At 43.9% G+C, this 25,866-nt stretch overlaps 1 protein-coding gene and 1 pseudogene across 1 annotated transcript in view; both read right to left on the bottom strand.

The window, feature by feature from the left end:
- The window catches only part of TENM2 (teneurin transmembrane protein 2), a 554,076-nt gene that overhangs the window by 18,450 nt on the left and 509,760 nt on the right, over positions 1 to 25,866 (bottom strand). Inside the window, exons 25-26 of the mRNA XM_055086878.1 lie at positions 5,642 to 5,938; positions 2,538 to 4,152 (exon numbers count right to left, since the gene is read on the bottom strand). Of these exons, the coding sequence (XP_054942853.1) occupies positions 2,538 to 4,152; positions 5,642 to 5,938 (1,912 nt within the window). The remainder of the gene's footprint in view (positions 1 to 2,537; positions 4,153 to 5,641; positions 5,939 to 25,866) is intronic.
- LOC102997027 (PC-esterase domain-containing protein 1B-like) lies at positions 12,112 to 13,393 on the bottom strand (annotated as a pseudogene).

The raw sequence follows: 25,866 nt of genomic DNA, 5'->3' as shown, positions 1-25,866 counted from the left end.
AGCCGCTCGGCGGCATGTGGGATCCTCCCGGACCGGGGCACGAACCCGCGTCCCCTGCGTCGGCAGGCGGACTCTCAACCACTGCACCACCAGGGAAGCCCATGCCCTTCTTACTTTGCTTTGACTGCAGACATCAGCTCTATGCATGTAGCTTCTCTAACATTACCTTTTATTTTAGACTCTTTCTAATGTTTTCTGGATTCAGTTTTGTTGGACTTAGTTCAACTTGATTTGATGCCCATTTATTGCGTCTCCATGAAGCATTGGAATAAGGAAAGCCGTCTTGCTATTCAGAAAACTCTAATTCCTTTTTGTCTTTTCAGGAGAACCAGGAGAGTAGCTGAGGGGGTCAGTGAGGCACACTGTGCTCTGCGAATGATTTTGTTTGGGTCTCGGCAGCTGTAGGTGTGTGTTCATCCCACGCTGAGGGCTTTCTTTTTATTTGCCTCTGGCTGATTCATCCCTAAGGTATCCAGTGCCAAGCCAGGCTCTGGGAAGCACATTCTTGCGGGCCCTTCTTCTCCTATGGCTGAGATACGCATGGGCTGCCTCCCCATTCACATTCTTTCCTTTGTCTGGAATACGCTTCCTCTCCCTCCCCCACCTCATAATGGCCTCTGCTCAAATGCCACCTATCTGTGAGCGCCCTAAATAAACAAGACACTTCCCACCGCTCTCTAACTCCTTACCTATTTCATTTATCTTCCCTGCCTTTATCATTATCTACAACTATATACATATGGGTGTGTACTTTCCTGAGAGGTCCTTTAATTTGAAACTGCAGTGAACTTGGGGGGGACACAAACCCTGCCAAGCCCTGGGGAAGAGAGGACGCCCTGGCAGAGTAGCATGGCAGGGACTCCTGATGAGGCACACTGGGGAGACCAGGAGGGAACTAGCTTGGCCAAAACTCCTGCACTCCAAAGGTAGCAGCTGCTTCGGTTGTAGGAGGATGCTGGGTTCAACTTCAAAGGCTCTGGAACTTGTCAGTGAGGCATAGCAGGGCCACAAGTTGACCTTTTAGGGTCATCTATTTCTTTCTGCAGTATGGGGCACTGAGGGCAGCACTGTGTTCCAAGGAGCTGCTGCTTTCTTTCCAATCTTGGGGGTGGACAAGTGATCCCTGGCCACCTGAGGGTAGGGACCCCTTGGGCTTGATGCTTCCCTGGCCCATGGCCAAGAGCTATGAGTTTCCTGGAACTTGGGGGGGTTTGGAATTGGGGTCCCCACTGTTACTCCTCTACAATGCATGTACACGTGAGATGGCTCCAGATTCCTTGCTGAAAGTTGGCATTTTTCCTCCCATCCATCCATCCATCCAGATTTCCTTGCTTATCTCCCTGAAGATAGGGACTCTATCTTGCTCTCCACTGCATCTCTAGTACTTATGTATTAGATGAAAATATCCGTGAATAGGTGGATGGATGGAGATGGATGGAAATAGATGGATAGGGACCCCCCTCCTTTTACCAATTTCTCACTTATCATGAGGAAGTGGATTACTTGCCCCCCTTGGCCCCTCTATCCACACCCGTCTCCAAGCTTCCTTTGTCCTTTTGACTTTTGCTCATAGTCTTTCTTCAGCCTTGAGCTCATTTCTGCCAAACAAGATCCCCCTCATCCTTCAGGCCCAGTTGACATGGGGCTCTTCAGGACTATGTCAAAATTTTCAAATCTGAAGTCATCTGCACGTGTGCTACACACACACACACACACACACACACACACACACACACACACACACACACACACACACACCCCACTTTGAGAGAAGAGTGTTTGTCTTGCTTATCATTATATCCCCAGAATGTAGCATGCTGTCCCACTATAAATGCTTGTTGAATAAATAACTGAACAAACACCTATATGGTAGCACAGACTTAATTCTGCTTTGCATTATCATTGGTTATTTGTATTTGTATCTCACCAGCCTGGTTGTGAGGTCAGTAACTGGGTCACAGTCATTTCAGTACCTATTCTCATTCATTGCTTCACTAGTAATGGTGATGTTAATAACATGAGCAGATACCCTATTGTGGACATCCTCGGTCTAAGTGCCAGGCACTAGACTTTACCTACATAAGTTCATTTCCTTCTTACGATCACTCTGTGAGATGATTTTGTTAGTGCCCTTTTGCAGAGAAGGAAACTACAGCTCAGAGATACTGGACAACTAGCCCAAGGTCCTTTAGCTTATAACTAGAAGAGAGAGAATTTGAATCAGGTATTTCTGAGACCACAGTCCCATTCTTTCCCCCTTCATAAGGCTGCTTTCCTCTTTTGGGGTAGTAAGGGCTCTTGTAAAAGTTATTTCAATTGAATGGACTTGAAAGTGGGCAGGACACGTTCAAATAGACCTGATGACTGCTCTGTACTGCTGTCACTTGACTGCTCTAGATCCTGTACTGCCGGTGTACACAGCCCTCCAGGATTCTCCTAGCATCAGACATAAGACCTTGTTTTGAAATCCCCGGCAGTCTACTGGGACCACCACCCCACGGGGAGCCACTGCCCAACTGAGGCGGCCAGGTCCTCACCTGTCACGTAGTTCTTCAAATCCAGCTCATTGCTGAGAGGATTGTTGCTCTTGAACATATACAGGTTAAAGGGGGCCGGCTCCTTGCCCACATTTTTCCACATGGTATAGTCCGGAGAGGTCCATCGTCCCGCCAGCACGTCATAATCACGCTGCGTGAAGTGGACCAGCTTGGTCAGGGGATCGTAGAGTCCCCCATGGAAGCCAATGACCATCTGGAAGTCAGGGTTGGAGTCGTAATAAATCTCCCCGTAGGCGGTGTACTGCAACTGCTTGATCATGAGACCATTGATGCTGAACACAGCCAGGGGAGTCCCTGTGTTATCTGAGGCAACATAGTACTCCTCTCCACTGCTGCTCTCCATGGCAAAGAGGTGACCTTGGAGGTCATAGTAGAGCGAGGTTATCTCCGAGTTGGAGTGATTGTAGACATGGGTGATGCGAGTCGGGTTGTGGAGGTCAGAGTAGAAATATTGCAGATGGTGGCCCAGGTTGGTCTTGTAGGAAGCCCGCCGCCCCACGCCGTCGTAGCGGTACTGGACACTCCAGCCACTGGCCTTGTTGTAGGCTCTCGTTAGAAGGCCCTTGGAGTTATACTCAAAGATGTCAGCCCCTCGCTGGCACAGATAGCCATCGTCGTCGATTTTGTACTGCACGTCACCGAGCCTGGTTATCCGATCTCGGAGGTCGTAGCGCAAGGGCATGAGGCGCACGCTGTTCCCCGGGTTCAGCAAGTGGAGGTTCCCATTGAGGTCGTAGCTGTAGCGCCAGGTCGGGCGGTCATTGACGGCCACGCTCTGGAGCTGCCCATCCCCATCATAGTCATAGGTGTACTTAGTGGTGTTGGCGTAGGGCCCCAGTTTCAACTCCCTCTTGATTACCCTGCCCATGCTGTCATACTGCACCGTCATCCAGTACATGAGGGACCGGAACATCTCGTACTGGACTTCCTTGATCCGCCCGTGGGTGTCAAAGTGCTTGCTGAGGGTCATCACAGCCGTGGTGATGATCTGGTTGATATCATAATAGATGACTCCAAACTTGCCGAAGTGCTCCACTTTGCCAGAAATCTCGTCGTAGCGGTAGAGGTCAACAGGAAGGGGAGTCTCACTTATGACTGGCTTGATGCTTGCGATCCGGAAGCTGTTGTCGTGATAGGTGTATTCAAACCTGGCGTTGACCATGCCTTCCTCAGAGAACCTGTAGATTTGCTTGTCCACAAGTGGGCCAATCTTCCGGTACCTGATGGTGCAGGAGAAGCCCCCACTCTGGAGGCTGACCATTTTTAAGACACCGGTGGTCTCATCATACCCGAAAGTGATGGCAGTACTGTCATAGACGATCTCCGATAGCTTGGAGAGTTTCCCATACTTGTAGAATACCTGGCGCCCAGTGCCTAAAAAGGAGGTCTTTAGGATGCGGCCGTCATCACTGTAGTCAAAGATGACCGAAGCGTTGCTTTCAGGCGGGTTGTAAGTGTTGCGGATGTAGCCAATGGAGGTGTGGGTGGACATGCTGTGCCGGGCAACACTGGGCATGGTGACGGCGTGGAGGCGTTCAGAGGAGTCGTACTCGAATATGTACTGACGCTGACTCTGAAGCAGGAGGACCATGGACTGGAGGAAGGAAAGGGGAAGGGAACACATGAGTTGGCCGTTTAGGACCAAGTGCTCAAATGGACAGAATTTATTCCATTTCCCTAAATGGCAGTTCAAAAGCCGTGAAGGATGGGGAAATTTAGACCAGAGATTATGGGTAAATTGATTTCATCGGGCATGCTACTCTACGGATCATGGTGGCTACTTGGGAGAATGCTCCCCAAACTTTAACGTGCATGCGAAATACCCAGGGATCTGGTTAAAAGGCAGATTCTGATTCAGTAGTTCGGTGGGGGAGGGTGGTGGAGAGGTGGCCTGAGACACTACTTTTGGAACAAACTCCCAGGTGATGCTGATATTGCTTGGACCATAACTTTGAGTCGCAAGGGGTTTGAAGGACTGAGGTGAGAGGCACTGAGTTTGCCTCCAGGCTCAATGACAAGAAATCCTGAGACTGGTTAGAAATGACTGCTGCTGGCCCAGCAGGGGACAGGTGTGATACACGTACTATGTTTGGGACACCGCTGATTAAATCTAAGGAGAGACCACATCCTCCATTTAGAAACTACCGAAAAGATTAAGTAACCCAGAATCATTGATTGTTTGGGGAAAGAATGGCCTCAAACTTGAAGCCGTGGAGAGATTCTTGCCTCCCCTGGTCAACCATTGTAGCATCTTATGGCGTAATGAGAACAGTATTCAGAAGGGACCAAAGAGACAGCAGCCCCTTTACAGAGGAGGTAACAGCTCTATCTGCAAGTGACCGCTGTCGTGGGGAGGCAAGAAAGGAAGAAATGGAAACGGGCTTGTGTGGAGGTGAGTCCAGATGAGAGGCCCAGGCTGAGCAAGCCCCTGTCTGATGACTAGATGACCAGGGCAGCCTTTAAAAGTCTTGACTTGTGCCCTGAAGGCATCTCTTTTTACCGCTGCTACAACTGGACCTTTTCTGACACAGAGACCAGAGTCTGCCACTTGCAGACACAGGAAAATATATAGCGAGAATCCATTGGCTTGGCTGGTTCAGCCAATAGGCCAAGTAGGGGAGGGTGCTGGTCCGCGTGCTCGAGTTTTAGGCAGAATTCCCTACCCTGATGGCTCAATTTCGGGCAAGGCAGAAATGAATCACTGCATTTCCAGTTCATAAGGAGTGATTAGCCACGCTGCCAGTGGGATGATTCTGTCCGTTTCAACAGCACTGTTATTTTGGGGTAAAAATCAGACAGTCCATCCTTTTTGCCATTACTGAGTGTCTAGAACTGTTTTTTGTTTTTTGTTTTTTTTTTTTTTTGCTTTTAATGGTAATAGTGCTGGGCTATGAATAGAATAACATTTTCCTTCATATTTCCTCCCTCCCAGAGGGTGAGAGTACGTGGGGAGCCCTGGTAGAGTCAAAGTAAAGATGTCATAATGTCTTATGGCAAAGCCTGTCAGGTCAGCTTAAACAGAGAAGCATGAATGAGAGAGAGAGAGCCAGCCCCAGATGAGTGAGGGCAGCACATCCACCCACCTTGTCAAGGTAGGAATAGCTCCACACTTTCCCGTCGGCAAACATGCGGGACACGATCCGGCCTTGCTTGTCGATGTCTGTCCTCTCGCTCATGGCCCCGCGCTGAAGGCCAGCCAAGCGCCCATTGAAGAAATAGGAGACGTTGACAGCCGCCAGCCCACTGCTGGGGAGCCAGAGGAAGGGACGGCCCACCTGGTCATAAATGATCCTCAGGGTGAACTTGCGGTGATCATCGTAGATCTTCTCTGTCCGAATATTCCGGTCATAGTCAATGGACAAGAGGTTTCTTCCATGGACCTAGGAAAACACAACGGGTCTGCTTTGAAAGACATCACCGGGGCATGTTAGCTCAGGCTTCTATGGAGGACACAGCTGGCGTGGCCAGGGCCTGTGTGTGCGCTAGAAGAAGAAATACCCTTGAAGTTATTTAGAGGAGTGCTTTCTAAACTCCTTCACGTCATAGTACACATAGAAAGTGGTCATTTTTGTAGGGTGCGCTAGAATATAGCAAGGCTGCTAATGGCCAGAGGTGACTGATCTGGGCATGGCTGCCATGAGCAGTTGGGTAGGCTGGGCACTGCACAATTACAGGGGTGCCATCGTGTTGTAGAGCGTGTGAACGGGAAAAACTGGGCAGTGCACAAATTACATAGCCATACACAATAGCCCTGGACCCTGGGGTTCTAACTGTCCTGCCTGGCCACCCTGGGAAGCAAGAGGATTTGTATATTTGCACACTTACAACCCTTTTGTGGCACCTCATCAGCTAATGAATAGCTAACGATCTTTAAGAGCAGGTGCAAAGATTTCTTCCAAAACCTTAAAAAAAAGGTACCTAGGAAGGTGAGGAGAAGGTCTCAGAAATACATATTTTACAAAGATCTGGGAATATGAAGCCTTATTCCTATGCGAACTCCTTTCATTCTCCCATCTAGAGAAAAATCTCGCCACTGTCAAGGATGCAAGACAACAGTGGGGTGATCTCAACAGGCCTCGGGAATTCCAACAAAGGGAGGAACTGATTTACTTTGATTTGAGAGGAATAATGGAACACATCCAAGACATAATTTAATATTTATTTAGAAGTCGATCTGATCAGAGAAGAGAGCCTGTCTCAGAAGTCAGGGCTGAGATACTAGACTCTGGGTAGGGGGAAAGGAGAGGGACTCTAGAGATTCAGCTAGCCCTGAGTGGATGGCTGGAAGGGAAGGAAATGAGGCCAACTCAGCCCAGGCTCTTTCAATGTAATTGACTGTAAATCCAGACATCCCTGGGGTGACTGCTGAAGGCAAGGGAAGGTGTAAACATGCAGAAGGAAGGGATGTGAGACATGTCTGGTACCTGCTCACTTTACCCTAATACTTCAATAGCACTTAATGATAATAATGATGATGGTGATGATGAAGTTGATGGTAATAGTAACTTTGACATGTGCTGAGGGCTACTCTATATAGGCATTGTGTTAGGCAGTTTGCATCCACTGTCTGAGTTGATGCTCACAGATGAGGAAACTGAGCCTCCAACAGAGGTTATATACTTGCTCAAGGTCACACAGCAATGAAGTATTAGGTTGGTCTGGAACTTAGGTCTTCAGACTTTGACTAGTTAACGAACCAGCTTTACTGTTTTCTGCACTGTATATATCGTACATGCATTGAGTGCCCTGAGATGTGTCAAATGATGAGGAGACTGTAAGGGACTCTAGAGGGTTCCACCCTGCGGCTTTGGAGGACACAAGGAATAATTCTAACACGACAGGCACCTGTTATATTGGGGAGCAGCATTGTGCCCAGGTAAAGAACTACATTTCACAGCTTCCTTTGGAGACTGGGGTGGCTAAAGTGATTTCAGTAGTAATGCTGTCAGAATCACTGAAGATGTTGAAGATATGGTCTAGAGTTCCAGAGCAGACCACAAGCTGGCGTCAGAAAGATCACTTCCTCTGGAAACACAAGTTTGGACATACTGGGTTGCTTCATTTGGGACAACAGGAGAAGGCCACCAAGATTCTTAATCCTATGTGTTTAAGAGTTTCAGTTCAAGACCTCGTTAACATTTTATTAGGCAGAATGAATATTGTGGCAACAATGAGGAAGGATTTTCAGGATTCCCCCCGTCATGCCTATGCATATCCCACCTCCTTGGCCATCATTCTATTCTTCTATCCCTTTGCTTATTCTTTTCCCTTTTGCTTCTCTTTGCTGATAGCGTACATCCCCCAGTGCATTTATTATTTATTGAACGTTAAATCTCTGCTCCTGTCAGGCATGGTGCCTGCTCTGGAACGCAAGGATGAGCAACACCAACAAAGCAACACGTCCCAAGAACATACGATGGGCTTAGTGTGTTCTCAGCACTGCCCATGTTTTATCTTGTTTAATCCTCACGACACTCCCAGGCAAGCACTATTATCCTCATTTTACATGCAAGGCACAGACAGGTTTAAGTGCCTTGCTCAAGCTTACACAAATAGTAAGTGGTGGAGCCAGGGTCCCAATCCTGACCTCCCTGTCTTCACCCCTAGGCTGTACCACCCCCTCTGATGAGTGGCTCTCCATCAGACATGAAATTCTAAACTACTCGGGATGCTCTCTAAAGCATGGCTGCAGGGCTGACTCCACAGCTGCTGAATCAGCCCCCCAGGGAATAGGAGCTGGGTGATTCTGAAGCATACTATTGGTTAAAATACACTTAGTGTGATATAAGCCCTTATCTTCAGTTACCTGGGGGAGACCAACAGACAAATCATATATCCGTAATATAATCGTGTGTGTATGTACGTATGTGTATGTTTGTATTTATAGTGCTATAGCGTGTATTCATTGGAGATGCTAACATGTAAATCAAATATACAATATACATGATTATCATTATAACAACTATATTAGTATGTGAAGGTGCTAAGAATGCAGAAAGAACAGCATAGTGGGCAAGCACAGAAGCTGGGTCCCCAACCTCAGAATGCTACCATTTAGGTTTGTCACTATTACTTAAAGCTATCGAGGCCTTTTGTCTCTTGGCCCAGGTGTACCAACCATAAAAAAGTAATAGGTGCTAATCATTAGCCATTGATAATTTAGGGTGGGATTTTATTTCCAAATTCATCATGTCCCTGGGAATGGGATTTTGTTATAGCACTGATTTGAGCTAACTTCCCCCCCTCCCCCGATTTTAATGAAGTAATTGACATACATCATTGCATAAGTTTAAGGTGTACAGCATAACAATTTGACTTACATATATGGTGAAATGATTACCACATTAAGTTTGGTTAACATTCATCATCTCATACAGATAAGAAAGAAAAAAGAAAAAGGAAAAAACACTTAAGATTTACTGTCCTCACTACTTTTTTAATCAATGATTTTTATGTTTATTTTGAAAGTTAAGATAAAATTGACATGCAATATTATATTAGTTTCAGGTGTACAACATAGTGATTCAATATTGTATCTATTGTGAAATGATCACCGTAATAAGACTAGTTAACATTAGTCACTGTACGTAGCTGTGAAATTTTGTTTTCTTGTGAGGACTTTTAAGATCTACTGTCTTAGCAACTTTCAGATACACAATACAGTATTAACTACAAGGGCCATGCTGTACATTACAGCCCCATTACTCACTTATTTTGTAACTGGAAGCTTGTGCCTTTTGACTCTCTTTTTCCATTGTGCCCAGCCCCACTCCTCACCTCTGTCAACCACCAATCTGTTCTCAGTACCTATGATCTTGTAGTTTTTTCTTCTTTTTAAAGATTCCACATGTAAGTGAGATCATATGGCATTTGTCTTTCTCTGTCCAACTTATTTCACTTAGTATAATGCCCTCAAGGTTCATCCATATCACAAATGGCAATATTTCATTCTTTTTTTTTTAGCAGAATAATATTCCGTTTGTGTGTGTGTGTGTATATTACATATATATATATCACATCTTCTTTACCCATTCATCCATTGATGGACACTTACATTGCTTTCATGTCTTGGCTATTGTAAATAATGCTGCAGTGAACACTGGGGTGCATATCTTTTTGAGTTAGTGTTTTCATTTTCTTCACATATATGTCCAGAAATGGAATTGCTGGCTCAGATGGTAGTTCTATTTTTTAATTTTTTGAGGATACCCCATACTGTTTTCCATAGTGGCTGCACCAATTTACATTCCCACCAACGGTGCACAAGGATTCCCTTTTCTCCACATCCTTCCCAACACTTGTTGTCTTTTTGATAATAGCCATTCTAACAGGTGTGAGATAATATCTCATATGGTTTGATTTGCACATCCCTAGGGATCAGTAATGTTGAGCACCTTTTCATGGATCTGTTGGCTATCTGTATGTCTTCTTTGGAAAAATGTCTATACAGATCCTATGTTTTAGTTGAATTGTGTTTTTTTTTTTTAGTATGTCTATTTTTATTTTTTATTTATTTTTGGCTGAGTTGGGTCTTAGTTGTGGTACGTGGGATCGTTCATTGCATCATGTGGACTCTTCGTTGTGTCGTGTGGGCTTCTCTCTAGCTGTGGCGTGGGGGTTTTCTCTCTCTAGTTGTGGCGCACAGGCTCCAGAGCATATGGGCTCTGTAGTTGTGGTGTGCAGGCTCCAGAGGGTGTGGGCTCTGTAGTTTGTGGCACGCGGGCTCTCTAGTCGAGGCGTGTGGGCTTAGTTGCCCCACGGCATGTGGGATCTTAGTTCCCCGACCAGGGATCGAACCCACATCCTCTGCATTGGAAGGTGGATTCTTTACCATTGTACCACCAGGGAAGTCCCTTAGTTGAACTGGGTTTTTTCTTTTCTTTTTTTTTGCCTGTGTCAGGTCTTCGCTGCTGCTTGCGGGCTTTCTCTAGTTGTGGCGAGCAGGGGCTACTCTTTGTTGCGGTGTGCGGGCTTCTCATTGCAGTGGCTTCTCTTGTGGATTGTGGACTCTAGGCACGTGGGCTTCAGTAGTTGCAGCACGCGGGCTCAGTAGTTGCGGCATGTGGGCCCCAGAGAGCATGGGCTTCAGTAGTTGCGGTGCATGGGCTCAGTAGTTGCAGTGCATGGGCTCTAGAGTGCACGAGCTTCAGTAGTTGTGGCTCACGGGTTCTAGAGCGCAGGCTCAGTAGTTGTGCCGCATGGGCTTAGTTGCTCCGTGGCATGTGGGATCTTCCCAGACCAGGGATCGAACCCATGTCCCCGGCATTGGCAGGCAGATTCTTAACCACTGCACCACCAGGGAAGTCCCTTAGTTGAATTGGTTTAAAAAAATTTTTTTTGCTATTGAGTGGTACGAGTTCTTTTTATATTTTAGATATTAACCCCTTATCAGATTTGTAAATATTAAAAAACATTAAAATGAAAAGGCTGCCTTTTCATTTTGTGGGTGGTTTCCTTTGCTTGTGTAAGCTTTTTAACAGCCCCACTTATTGGTTTTCGCTTTTATTGCCTTTGCTTTTATGTCAAATCCAAAAAATCATTGTCGAGACTAATGTCAAGGAACCTATGCTTTTTCTTGGAGTTTTATGGTTCCAGGTCTTATGTTCAAGTTTTTAATCCATTTGAGTTACCTTTTGTGCATGGTATAAGATAGTGATACAGTTCCATTCTTTTGTATGGGGCTCTCAAGTTTTCCCAGCACCACCTGTTGAAGAGAGTGTCCTTTCTCCATTTTATATTCTTGGCTCCTTTGCTGTAAATTAGTTGACCATACATGTGTGGGTTTATTCCTGGGCTCTCAATTCTGTTCCATTGGTCTTTGTGTCTATTTTTATTCCAGTACCATAATGTTTTGATTACAATAGCTTTGCAATAGAGTTTGAAATCAGGGATCATGATGCCTTCAGCTTTGTTCTTCTTTTTTTTTTTTAATGAAACAAATTTAAAAAAGAAATTTATTTATTTTTGGTGTGTTGGGTCTTTGCTGCTGCTTGTGGGCTTTCTCTAGTTGCGGTGAGCAGGGGCTACTCTTCGTTGTGGTGTGTGGGCTTCTAATTGCAGTGGCTTCTCTTGTTGCAGAGCACGAGCTCTAGGCATGCGGGCTTCAGTAGTTGTGGCACACGGGCTCAGTAGTTGTGGCTGACAAACTCTAGAGTGCAGGCTCAGTAGTTGTGGCGCACGGGCTTAGTTGCTCCGTGGCATGTGGGATCTTCCTGGACCAGGGCTCGGACCCGTGTCCCCTGAATTGGCAGGCGGATTCTTAACCACTGTGCCACCAGGGAAGCCCCAATGAAACAAATTTTTAATTTCAATTTTATATTTACAAAAAGACAAAGAGAACAGGGAGTGGGGAGGCAGGAATGATGCTGGTCACCCCCCACCCCCCCAGAGTGCAGCGAGAGGCCACAGCCAACAGAATGAGTCAGACTGCTCTCCCCTGCCATTACTGATAACAGCAATGGACCAAAGGCTTCAGTTAACAAGGTCAGTCTGTTTGGGGAGAGTCAGACGATCTGTCCACTCCATGTGCATGAGGAGGAAGTCCCAAGTCAGTCTATTGAGGCCTTGGTTCTCCATAGGCTGGGGCCCTTCTCTTGGAAGTTCTGGGCTGCCCTCTCCAGGGCACATAGGGGCCACAGAGACGATGCCAGGGAAATCCCCTATGGACCACAGGGGCCTGCTGCTGATAACAGGGTTGGAGGAAGGGAGGCCTAGGCGGCTGGGGACTAAACATAAAGTCAACTTTGAAGGCAAATTCTGTCTGGGTAGTTGGGGGAATATCTGAATGGAAATGGTTTAAGGAGAATTGATTCGATTGGAAAGGATGGTCTGAAGAAAAATGGGTATCTTGGGGACAGACTAGGAACGGGGGGTGTCACCTCGTGAAAGGGGATGGGATGGGGCTGTGGGGGCAGGAGTGGGAACTGGGGTGGGCAGGGAGATGGCCTCAGGGGCAGGGGGCAGCACCCAGGTGGAGGCAGGGGTCGGGGCGGAGGAGGGAAGGCTGGTTGATCTCTGCAGCCCCCCCTTGAGAGGGGGCTGCCTCTCAAGTCTCCTGCCAGGTCCTCCCCTGGCAGGGCCATCCTTGATGCACTTGCCCACTGGGTCGCGCTGGGGCAGCTCCACCCCCCAGGCATCGGCCACGTGGGCCAGCAGAAGCTGGGAGAGTTGTTGGTGCACGTGCTTGTTCCAGTGCACTCCGTCGGAGCCGTGCTTTGGGGCCTCGTCAGAGCTGTAGAAGTTGGCTTCAATCACGTTGGTTTTCAGGGTGGAGGCTGTGGGTCGGAGCTCCGGCGGGAGGAAGCCACTGGTGATGTTGTCGCCCATGGGCATGGCCGTGTTCCAAACCAGGAGGCACAACTAGGGCAGCACCTGGCACAGGCGCCCAAATAGGCTCTCCAGGTTCTGCAGGTAGTTCGGCCAGGAGTCCTCCCTGAACCTGGTGAGGTCCCAAAGGCAGGAGCTCATGATGACCAGGTTCGGGTTGTGCTCACCCGAACGCAGCTCCTCCAGGTTGGCTTCGAGGTGGTCGCGCGTCAGGAGTACACGTGCGTCAGGAAGTAGAAGCGCGCAAGGCGCTGGCCGGAGCCGAACTGGCGCACCTCGCGGTAGTGGGTGCCATTATGCATGCGGCCCTGCTTGCCCCCCTGCACCAGCTCGTCCTGTTCGAAGCCGTACTCTCCCTTGGCCTTGAGCTGGCTGAGTGTGAGCAGGCAGTCCTTCTGCAGCAGGAGCACCAGGTCCTTGTACACGGCCCTCGGGACCGAGTCCGCCAGGATGACCACGAACTTGTTGTGGAGCAGCTGCTGCACTTCGGAGGCGAGCCCGTGGCCCATGACGCTCGGGACGCGCTGCCTAGCTCCTTCCTTTCGCTCAGTGGGTCTGCGGATGGCTCCTCAGGTGTAAAGGTGATCCCTCAGCTCAGGTGGCTGGTCCTCCTACATCCTCAGGCACTTTGCTCCAGGAGGTGCCCCGGAGAGGGGAGAATTAGGCATTCTATGTTTCCTTCAATCTCCTGGGGCTGGCTCCTTTCTTTAAACCTTAAACACATTCTAGTTTCTTGCTTTAAGAAGGAAAGTAACTGTCTTTGACTCCACCTCCAGGAAAGTCCTATCTTTTGCTTCCCCTTCAAGGCCACATTTTGCAAAGTTGTTTGAACTGGCTGTGTCTGGGTCCTCACCTCCCACTCACTCCTTTTACTTGGCTTTCACTTGGATTTTGGCTTCCAACTCCACCAAAGTGAAGAAACGTTTGTCAGTAAATCCCCAGCAATTTCCTTGCTGCTCCTTTCAGTGACTATTTCTTGGTCGTTATCACATCTGTAGCATTCCTAGCTCCTTGGGGCTGGGGCACCGATGGTGATTCCCTTCCATGACTCTGCCGGAGAGTCTGACACCCTTGGTCTCCTGTCTCACCTCCCCCGGTATCCTGTGTGAGTTTCTCTTTCTCTGGCCATCCCCAAACGTCAGTCTTTCTCAAGGCCCACTCATTGGCTCCTTCCTTCTTTTCTTCAACATTCTTTCCTTTGGTGAATTCATCCACGCTCTTGGTGTCCATACACTCCTATTTGCCCCAACTTTTCTGGTCTGTTCTTCTTTTTAAAGATTGCTTTGGCCATTTGGGTATCTGTGGTTCCATACAAATTTTAGGAACGTCTGCTCTATTTCTGTGAAAAACGCCATTGGAATTTTGTTAGGGATTGCATTGAATTTGTAAATTGCTTTTGGTAGTATGGACATTTTATCAATATTAATTCTCCCACTTCATGAGCATGGAACCCCTTGCCATTTATTTGTGTCGCCTTCAGTTTCTTTCATCAATGTCTTACAGTTTTCAGTGTACAGGTGTTTTACCTCCTTGGCTAAATTTATTCCTGGGTATTTTGTTTGTTTTGATGCAACTGTAAATGGGATTGTGTTCTTAATTTCTCTTTCTGATAATTTGTTATTAGTGTATAGAAATGCAACAGATTGCTGTATATTAATTTTGTACCCTGCAACTTTACTGAATTTTTAAATCATTTTTTTGTTTTGTTTTGGTAAAGTCTTTATGGTGTTTTATATATAATTTCATGGCTTCTATAAATAATGACAGTTTTACTTCTTCCTTTCCCATTTGGATACCTTTTACTTATTTTTCTTGCTTCATTGCTGTGGCTAGGACTTCCAATGTTGTGTTGAATAAAAGTGGCAAGAGTGGGTGTACTTGTCTTGTTCCTGATCTTAAAAGAAGAGCTTTCAGCCTTTCACCATTGAGTATGATGTTAGGTATAAGCTTATTATATATGGCCTTTATTATGTTGAGGTATGTTCCCTCTACACTCACTTTGCTGAAGGTTTTTATCTAAATGGATGTTGAATTTTGACAAATGCTTTTCACATCTATTGAGATGGTCAAATGATTTTTGTCCTTTATTTTGTAAATGTGTATCACATTGATTTATTGATGTTGAACCATCCCTGCATCCTTGGAATAAATTTCGCTTGATCATATATGTATGATTCTTTTAATGTATGAATGTTGAATTCAGTTTGCTAATGTTATGTTGAGGATTTTTTCATCTATGTCCGTCAGGGCTATTGGCCTGTAATTTTATTTCTTGCAGTGTCCTTGTCTGGTTTTGGTTTCAGGGTAATGCTGGCCTTGTTAAATGAGTTTGGAAGCATTCTTTTTAGAAGGACTGGTATCAATTCTTCTTTGAATGTTAAGTAGACTTCACAAGTGAAGCCATGTGATCCTGGACTTGTGTTTCGTGGGAGGTTTGTGACTACTGATTCAATCTCCTTCCTAGTAATTGGTCTGTTCAGATGGTCTCTTTCTTCTTGATTCAGTCTTTGTATGTTTCTAGAAATTTATCTAGTTCTTCCATGTTGTCCGTTTGTTGGTGTATAATTGTTCATAGTAATCTAGGATGATCATTTTATTTCTGTGGTATCGATTGTAATTTCTTCTCCTTCATTTCAGATTTTATTTATCTGAGTCCTCTCTTTTCTTAAGTCTAGCTAAAGGTTTGTCAATTTTGTTTATCTTTTCAAAGAACTAGCTCTTGGTTTCATGGAATTTTTGCTATTGTTTAATCTCTATTTTGTTCATTTTTTTGCTCTGATCTGTATTATTCCTTCCTGCTACTAACTTTGGGCTTCATTTGAGGTATAAAGTTAGGTTGTGTATTTACGATTTTTCTTGTTTCTTCAGGTAGACATTTATCACTATGAACTTCCCTCTTAGAACTGCTTTTTCTGCATCCCTTAAGTGTTAGTATGTTGTGTTTCCATTTTCATTTGTCTCAAGGTATTTTTTTATTTCTCTTTTGATTTGTTTCACTCATTGATCTATAGCATGTTGCTTAATCTCCACATACTTGTGAATTTTCTATTTTTCTTCTTCTAATTGAGTTCTATGTCTAGTTTCAAACCATTGTGGTCAGAAAAGATGCTTGATATGATTTCAACCTTGTACATTTTTTAAGAATTGTATTGTGGCCTCATATATGATCTGTCCTGGGGAAAGTTCCAAGTGCACTTGAGGAGATGTGTATTCTGTTGTTTTTGGATGGAACATTCTATTTATATCTGTTAAATTTATCTGGTCTTATATGTCATTTAAGGCCAATGTTTCCTTATTGATTTTCTGTCTGGATAATCTATCCATTGATGTAAGTGGGGTATTAAGTCTCCTACTATTGTTGTATTCCTGTCTTTTTCTCCCTTGAGATCTGTTAATATTTGCTTTATATATTTAGGTGCTCCTATGTTGGGTGCATAAATACTTATAAATATTATATCCTCTTGTTGGATTTACCCCTTTGTCATTATGTAATACTTTTCTTTAACAACATTCACACATATCATACGACAGGGTTAACCATGGTCATCATGTTGTACATTACATACCTAGCACTTATTTATCTTATAACTGGAAGTTTGTGCATTTTGATCACCTTCCTCAAGTTCTACCTCCCCTACCTCTGCCTCTGGTAACCACAAATCTGATCTCTTTTACTATAAGTTTTGGGATTTGTTTGTTTGTTTGTTTTATAGATTACACCTGTAAGTGAGATCATACAGTATTGGTCTTTCTCTGTCTGACTTATTTCACTTAGCACAATGCCCTCAATGTTCATCCATGTTGTTGCATATGGCAGAATTTCCTCACTTTTGTAATGACTGAATAACATTCCATTGTATATATATACCACAACTTCTTTATCCATTCACTGTCAATGGACACTTAGGATATTTCCATATTCTAGCTATTATAAATAGCTGCTATGAACATGGGGAAACAGATATCCATTGTTTTTTTCCTTCAGACATATTCCCCAAAGTAGAATTGCTGGATCATATAGTAGTTCTATTATATTTTTAATTTTTTGAGGACCCTTCATACTGTTTTCCATAGTGGCTGCACCAATTTACAACCCCAAGAATAGTGCACAAGGGTTCCCTTTTCTCCACATCCTCACCACATTTGCTAACTTTTGTCTTTTTAGGATGGTCATTCTAATGGGGGGTGGGGGTGGTGGTGAGGTGATATCTCATTGTGTTTTTGATTTGCATTTCCCTAGTGATTAGTGATGTTGAGCATCTTTTCATGTACCTGTTGGCCATCTGTATATCTTCTTTGGAAAAATTTCTATTCACGTCCTTTGCCCAATCCAATTTTTAATTTTTATTTTTGCCATTGGATTGTATGAGGTTTTTAAAATAAATTTTAGATGTTAACCCTTTATCAGATACATGGGTCACAAATATTTTTTTCCCATTTTGTAACTGTCATTTCACTTTGTTGATTGTTTCTTTTGCTGTGCAGAGCTTTATAGTTGATGTATTCTCACTTGTTTATTTTTTATTTTGTTGATTGTGCTTTAGGTGTCATATCCAAAAAAATCATTACCAAGACCTATATCAAGGAGCTTCTTCCTATTTTTTCCTCTAGGAGTTTGATCATTTCAAGTCTTACATTTAAGTCTTTAATCAATTTCAAGTTAATATCTGTGAGAGGTCTAAGACAGGGGTCTAGGTTCATTATTTTACATGTGAATATCCAATTTTCACAGCACCATTTATTGAAGAGACCATCTTTTCTCCATTGAGTATTCTTGGCTCCCTTGTCAAATACAGTTGACCATACAAGCTTGAATTTATTTCTGGGCTCTCAGTTCTATTCCATCGGTCTGTCTGTTTTTATGCCGGTGCCATACTGTTTTGATGACTGTAGCTTAGCAGTTTAGCTTGAAACCAGGAAGTGTGATACCTTCTGCTTTATTCTTCCTTCTTAGGATTTCTTTGGTCATCAGGGTCTGTTGTGGTTCCATATAAATTTTAGAATTTCTTTTCTACTTTTGTAAAAAATGCCATTGGAATTGTAATAGGGATTGCATTGAATCTAGAGATGGCTTTGGGTAGTTTTGACATTTTAACAATCTTAATTCTTCCATTCAATGAAATTAGGACACCCTTCCATTTATTTGTGTCTTCTTTGATTTCTTTTATCAGTGTCTTGTATTTTTCAAAGTAGAAATCTTTCACCTCCTTAGTAAATTTGGTCCTAAGTATTTTATTGTTTTTGATGCTATTGCAAATAGCATCATTTTCTTCGTTTCTTTTTTAGATAATTCATTGTGAGTGTATAGAAACACTACTGAGTTCTGTATGTTAATTTTGTATCCTACACTCTTGCCGAATTTGTTGATTATATCCAACAGTGTTCTGGCCGAGTATTTAGGATTTTCTATGTATGAAATCATGTCATCTGCAAATAGAGATAATTTCACTTCTTCCTTTCCAATTCTGATACATTTTATTTATTTTTCTCGCCTGACTGCTCTGGCTAGAACTTTCAATACTATGTTGAATAGGAGTGGTGAGAGTGGGCACCCTTGTCTTGATCCTGATCTTAGGAGAAAAGCTTTCAACCTTTTACTGTTCAGTATGATGTAGCTATGGGCTTGTTATATATGGCCTTTATTATATTGAGGTATGTTCTATCTATACCTAATTTGTTAAGCATTTTTATCACAGACAGGTGTTGAATTCTGTCAAATGCTTTTTTTCTGCACATACTGACATAGTCATATGATTTTTTTCTTTCATTCTATTAATGTGGTGTGTCACACTGACTATTCTGCAAATGTTGAAACACCCTTGCATCCTAGGGGTAAATCCCACTTGGTCATGGTGAATGATCCTTTTAATGTGCTGCTGAATTTGGTTTGCTCGTATTTTATTGGGAATTTTTGCATCTATATTCATTAGGGATATTGGTCTGTAGTTTTCTTTTCTGGTTTTGGTATTGGGATAATGCTGGCCTTGTAAAATAAGCTTGGGGGAGTGTTCCTTCCTCTTTATGTTTTTGAAAGAGTTTGAGAATGATTGGTACTAATTCTTCTTAAAATGTTTGGGAAAATTCACCAGTGAAGCCATCTGATCCTGAGCTTATCTTCATTGGGCAATTTCTGGTTACTGATTGTCTCCTTATAAGTAATTGGTCTGTTCAAATTTTCTATTTCTTCCTGGTGTAGTCTTGGTAACTTGTACGTTTCTAAGATTTTTCCATTTCTTCTAGGTTATTCAGTTTGTTGGTGTATAGTTGTTCAGAGGAGCCTCCTATGATCCTTTGTATTTCTGTAGTATAAACTGTAATGTGTCCTTCATTTATAATTTTTAAAAAATAAATTTATTTTATTTTATTTTTGGCTGCATTGGGTCTCTTGCTGCGTGAGGGCTTTCTCTAGTTGCGGTGAGTGGGAGCTACTCTTCGGTGCAGTGCGCGGGCTTCTCATTGCGGTGGCCTCTCTTGTTGTGGAGCATGGACTCTAGGCATGCGGGCTTCATTAGTTGTGTCACGTGGGCTCAGTAGTTCTGGCACATGGGCTTAGTTGCTCTGCAGCATGTGGGATCTTCCTGAATGAGGGCCCATATCCCCTGTACTGGCAGGCGGATTCTTAATCACTGCGCCACCAGGGAAGCCCTTCATTTATGATTTTGTTGATTGGGTCCCTTCTCTTTTTGCCTTGGTTGGTGTACCTAAGGGTTTGTCAGTTTTGTTGATCTTTTCAAAGAACCAACTGTGAGTTTGTTTTATATCATCTATTGTTTTCTTGTTCTGTCTTTTATTTATTTCTGCTCTTTTATTTCCTTCCTTCTGGTAACCTTGGGCTCAGTTTGTTCTCCTTTTTTCTAGTTCCTTAAGGCATAGAGTTAGGTTGTTTCTTTGGAATCTTTCTTGCCTCTTAGTGGAGGTGTTCGTTGCTGTGAACTTCCCTCTTAGAACTGCTTTTGCTGCATCCCATAAGGTCTGATATGTTGTATTTCCATTTTCAATTGTCTCAAAATACTTTAAAAATTTCCACTTTAGTTTGTTTTTCATCCATTGGTTGCTCAGGAGAGTGTTTTAAAATTTCTGTGTATTTGTAAATTTTCTAGTTTTCCTCCTGTTACTGATGTCTAGTTTCATACCACTGTGGTCAGAGGAGAAACTTGCTATGATTTCAATCTTTTTTAATCTGCTAAGACTTGTTTGGTGGCCCAACATATAGTTTACCTTAGAAATTGTTCCATGGGTGCTTGAAGAATGTGTTTTCTGCTGTTGTCAGATAGCATGTTCTGTATATGTCTGTTAGGTCTATTTTGTCTATAGCATTGCTCAAATCTGCTGTTTCCTTATTGATTCTGTGTCTGAAGGATCTATCCATTGTTGAAAGTGGGATATTAAAGTTCCCAACTATTTTTGTGTTGCCGTTTATTTCTCCTTTTAGCTCTGTTTTTGTTTTTTATATTTAGATGCTTCAGTGTTGAGTGTATAAATATTTATAATTGTTATAGCTTAATGGATTGACCTCTTTATCAGTATATAATGAACTTTTCTGTTTCTTTTTACCATTTTTAGTTTAAAGTCTCTTTTGTTTCATATAACTGTAGCTACTCTTGCTTTTTTGGGGATTATTATCTGTTTGAAATATCTTTTCCATCCTTTCAGTCTATACATGTCTTTAAGGCTAAAGGGAGTATCATAAAAGGCAGCATATTGCTGGATCTTTTTTAAAAAAAATCAATTCAGCCATTGTATGTCTTTTAATTACAGAATTTAATGTTTGCATTTGAAGTAATTATTGATAAGTAAGGACTCACCGTTGCCATTTTGTTTATCATTTTCTGGCTTCCTTGTAGATGCATTGTTCCCCTTTTCATATCCTGTTGTCCTTTTTTTTTTTTTTGGCTGTGCTGTGCAGCTTGTGGGATCTTAGTTCCCTGACCAGGGATCAAACCTGGGCTCCCTGAAGTGGAAGCATGGAGTCCTAACCACTGGACTGCCAGGGAATTCCCCTTGCTGTCTTTTTTGTGTGTGTGTGTGTTTTGATGTCTTTTGGTACCAGTGTTCTCTGACTTCTTTATCATGTTCTTCCGTGTAGTTACTACAGGTTTTTCCCTTTGTGGTTACCATGAGGCTTACGTAAAATATCTTAAAATGATAACATTCTATTTTAAACTGATAACAGCTTAGCTTTAATATATTTCCTGAAATTTGCACTTTTACTTCTCACATTTTGGGTACTGATGTTACAGTTTACATATTTTTAATACTATGTAACTACTAACAGATTATAGTAGTTATGATTATTTTTTAAAACTTATAACTAGAGTTGTAAGTGAATTCACACTACTCTTACCATATTACATAATCTAATTTTGACTATATGTTTACCATTAAAAGTGAGTTTTATGCTACTTTCTTCTGTTTTTATGATGTTAATTAGTGACCTTTTACTTCCACTCAAAGAACTCCCTTACCATTTTGGTAAGGCAGGTCTAATGGTGGTGAACTCCCTTGCTCTTGTTTGCTCATCAGTCTTTTCCTTCCTTCATTTATGAGGACACCTTTGCTGGGTACAGAATTCTTGGTTTACAGGGTTTTTTTTCCCCTTTCAATATTTTGAATATATCATCCCATTCCCTTGTGGCCTGAAAAGTTTCTGTTGAGAAACCTGCTGATAGTCTCATGGAGATTCCCTTGTATGTAATGTCTTTTGTCCTGCTGCTTGCAACTTTCTTTATCTTTGACTTTTGACAATGTTAATTGCAATGTGTCTCAGTGTAGTCTTATTTGGGTTCAACCTATTTGGGGTCCTTTGGGCCTCATTGATCTGGATGTCCATGTCTCTCTTTTGGTTTGGGAAGATTTCAGCCATTATTGCTTTAAGTATACTTTCTGTTCCTTTCTCTTTCTCTTCTGGAATTCTCATAATGCAAATATTCTTTTTTTTTTCTGGGGGTGGGGGGCTTGTGTCTCATAAGTGCAAAGGCTTTCATCGCTGTTTTTCTCGTTTTTTTTTTTTTTTTTTTCTTTTTTGCTCCTCTGACTGGATAATTTCAACTGTCCTGTCTTCCAGGTTGCTGACTTTTTTTCTTCTGTATTGAGTCTGCTTTTGAAGCTCTTTATTGAATTCTTCAGTTTAGTTATTGTATTTTTCAGCTCTAGAATTTTTTTCTTGGTTTTCATTTTTGTTCAACTTCTTGTCATGTTCATGAATTGTTTTCCTAATTTCATTTGTCTGTGTGTTCTTGCAGTTCACTAAAGTTCTTTAAGAGGACTATTTTGAATTCTTTGGCTGACAGTTCATAGATATTCATTTAAGTAGGGTCAGTTACTGAAGTTCTCTTAGTTTCCTTTGGTGGTATCATATTTCCCTGATTTTTCATGAGCTTTCGTTCCTTACATTGGTATCTGTGCATTTGAGTAAGTGATCTCTCTTCTAGATTTTGTAGGTTTGCTTTGGTAGAGAGAATTCTTCGCCAGTTAGCTCAGTTTTAGTTTCTGCAACTGTCTGCTGATAACGACCTTGAGCAGGTGGGGCTTGCTATCAGGGTCTATTTTTGGATGAGGCAACTGCCTGAGCTCTGAGGGCAGGGGTGGGAGGAGGGTGTGCTGCTGACTGAGAACAGTTGCATAGCACTCTTGTCTTGGTTCCCTGCCTAAGTGAGGCTGTAGGATGGGCTCTGCAGTTGCCTGGGTTCTCTGGTCAGGCTTACTAGACCATTGGGCCTGGGTACTGTACTTAGCAGTAGGTATCTGCCCTGCCCTAGTGGGGCAGCAGAATGGAATCCAGGGTCTGCACGGCTTGTTTCAGGACTTGAATTTGGGAAGAGTGTATACTGAATTCCCTCTCCAGACGGGGGCTACAGGTTTTGCTCTGCAGATGGGAAAAGCCATGGACTGTGCTCTCTGTTCAAGTGCCACTGTAAGCAGGGCAGATGGATGGGCTACGTAGCTTCCCATGTGCTGTGGTTAGGTTCCTTGGTCGGTTGGGCTGAAGCCTATAGTCAGCAATGAGTGGGGCTACAAATTAGTTTCCCCGCTTGGGCGCAGTGGAAGAACTAGCTCCAAGGTTTGTAAGGCTATTTGTTTGTGATCTTGATTCAAACCAACCTCTGCCCCAAGTTCCCTGGCCAAATAGGGCCACTGGCTTTGCTCTGCAAGCTATCAGCTCTGCCTGCCCACCTCTCTGTTCGAGCTTGCTGTGCTATACAGCCTGTACGTGTTCCCACCAGTCCCCCTGGCCAGTCAGGGTGGGGAGACACACTCAGCAGCTGGTAGGCCTATGATCCGCTCCCATGCCTGGGTGGGGCAGGAGGGTCCATTTCAGGCATCTCCCGAATTTTCTGAAGAGGCTTTCTGGTTGGAAGGGGCTGAGAGCTACACTTAGCAGCAATGGGGCTGTGAATGAACTCCCCCTGTCTGGGCATATCAGGGGAACCCTCCATGCCTGGTACTGACTTTGCTCTGGGGCAATCAGCTCTGCCTGCCCGCCTCCTGGCTTGAGCATTACTGGGTTTTCATGCCTTGGAGGGGGAAGTGGGCAGATCAGCCCCCAGAGCTGGTAAAACTCGTTTGAGGACCTGGCTTGCACCCTGCCAAGTTCCCTGCTCAGACTGACTTGGTTCTGCAGCTGAGCAAAGCTGCTGGTTGGGATTACTACCTGGGCGCAGCAGGGAGGGACTCGGTCTACCGAGATCTGAGTGCTGGTTGTTGCAAGCCCCTCCCCCTTTCTCCATCAGGATCAGCTTCCCAGTGGTTGAGCCCTGCAGATTCTCCTGCAGCCCCTGTGGGGTGGTACAGGAGTAGCCGCTCTCACAAAGCAGCTCACAATGCTGGGGGGTCCCAGATGTCGCCCACGAGCTCTCTTTTCCCACTAGTGGAGCTGTGTTGGCCTGGGGGAGGGGCAATGCAGTCAGCGTGCAGCTGCTCCTGTTACCCTTCTGATACACATGTCTTGATCTCTGTGGTGCAAGGCGCGGGTGGGGTGTGGCTCAGCCTCACCCTGTGTTCTAGGATGCTCTTGGTGGTTTCCTGTCCATGAATCCTTGTTAGCTGCTGTGCTTGTGAGGGCGAAGTCAGGGATGACCTATGTTCCCATCTTGGTGATGTCGCTGAGTTAACTTTTGAAATACGTAATTTCTATAAAAATGCCTGATCCTTCTAATACTTAAATATAATAAATTCACTAAATTCACTGGAAGCTGAGTCAAGGAGTTCAGGCCAGCCGTATAATCTAGTCAAATATGTTTAATTGTGAGGGTCCCTTTATTTAAAGAGGAGGTGCCTGGGCTATGGGGTTCGAGATCATGGAGGGTCTGACAGGCATGCTCATCTCTTCATAGGCACCTGCCCCCGACTTCAGAGTGTGCAGGAGCTTTCATTTAGCCACACTGTTCTCTTATTCCGAATTCCACCTAAAAATATTTAAATTAACCTTCAGGCTTCCTGGAGAACATAAAAGTTATTTTGAATTATTTTCACTGCCAGGATCAGCACACTTCCCTTCCCAGCCAGCTCAGTAGGTATTCAGTGATAGAGAAACCAGTTTTTAAATTAATACAATTTGGTGTTTGTAAGGAAGCCATTATTTTTAATTATTGGGCATTTTCCTCAGCCTGGCTTCCCCAGTTAATAAAACTCAGCTATTTAGCATGGTTTTTATTTTTGCAGAGGGCAGACTTTGGGAAGTAGTTTCCCGATGTGGAATCTCCCTCCAGAATGTTTTGATCTCTCCAGGCACACGCCTGTCACAAGAAGCCTTGTAAAAAACCCTGAGAAAAGGAAACGCTGTCATTAAAATGGCCCTGCTGGGCCTATAACTGGTGACTCTAACTTAGCTTGAGGGGCAATGTCAGGAGCTGGCGAATCAAGAAACTGGAAAGAGGAAGTTAACACTGGGCTGGATCCCCTCCTGGAAATGGCACTGTAGCACAGCAGGAGAGACCTCAGTTAGACTTACAGCAGAATCCCTTGCTCAACCCACTTCACGTCTGGGAAACCCAGAAAAGATTAGTGAGGGAGGGCAAGAGATTCTCCACGTCTGGCAATGCTGAAAAGCAGAACTCCCTGCTTGGAGAATTTAGTTATTCACCCACCCAGAGGAAAAGCCTGGCCTAGATGACATCTTCATTTCCTTTCTGGGTCAGTCCTCTGGGATTTAAAAAGCAGCTCCCATACAAGACTCCATGCTATGATGGGATCAGGGGATGGAGCAGACATAACAACTTGCTGTAAATTTAATATTAGCTTAAATAATGCATAATTAGAAGGGTAAGCCTCTGCAAACACATTAAATAATGTATTCCCCAAACAAACATGATTTTTGGATGGTATGCTGTTTTGGATGGCAGTGAGGTAGAAAGGTGGAGAGACCTGAATTTGAGTTGCAGTTTTTTTGTTTTGTTTTGTTTTTAAATGTTGGTTCATTGGTTTGTTTATTTTTATTTTTGGCTGTGCTGGGTCTTCGTTTCTGTGCGAGGGCTTTCTCCAGTTGCGGCAAGCGGGGGCCACTCTTCATCGCGGTGCGCGGGCCTCTCACGATCGTGGCCTCTCTTGTTGCGGAGCACGGGCTCCAGACGCGCAGGTTCAGTAGTTGTGGCTCACGGGCCCAGTTGCTCCGCGGCATGTGGGATCTTCCCAGACCAGGGCTCGAACCCGTGTCCCCTGCATCGGCAGGCAGATTCTCAACCACTGCACCACCAGGGAAGCCCTGAGTTGCAGGTTTAACACTGATCAGTTTTGTCATTACAAAGCAGAACCTTTATTGGTCATGCCTCAGTTTCCTTATCTGTCATGGCCTGTGAGCTCCTAGTGGGTAGAGACTTTATCTTATTTTTCTTAGTGTCTCTATTATTTTGGAACGTGCTTGGTACTCAAACATTTGTGCGTAAGGGGGTTGAATTAGACCGAGTATAAGCATGCTGGCAGCTCTGATGATCTAAGCTCTAATATGAAAAACTGAGATGAGGAAATGCAAGCAGGACATTTGTGA

The sequence above is a fragment of the Physeter macrocephalus genome, chromosome 8 (assembly GCF_002837175.3).
Source record: "Physeter macrocephalus isolate SW-GA chromosome 8, ASM283717v5, whole genome shotgun sequence".
NCBI classification, from domain to species: Eukaryota; Metazoa; Chordata; class Mammalia; order Artiodactyla; family Physeteridae; genus Physeter; species Physeter macrocephalus.
Note: the sequence above shows the minus strand (reverse complement) of the source record. Positions and strands in the feature narration are given on the sequence as shown.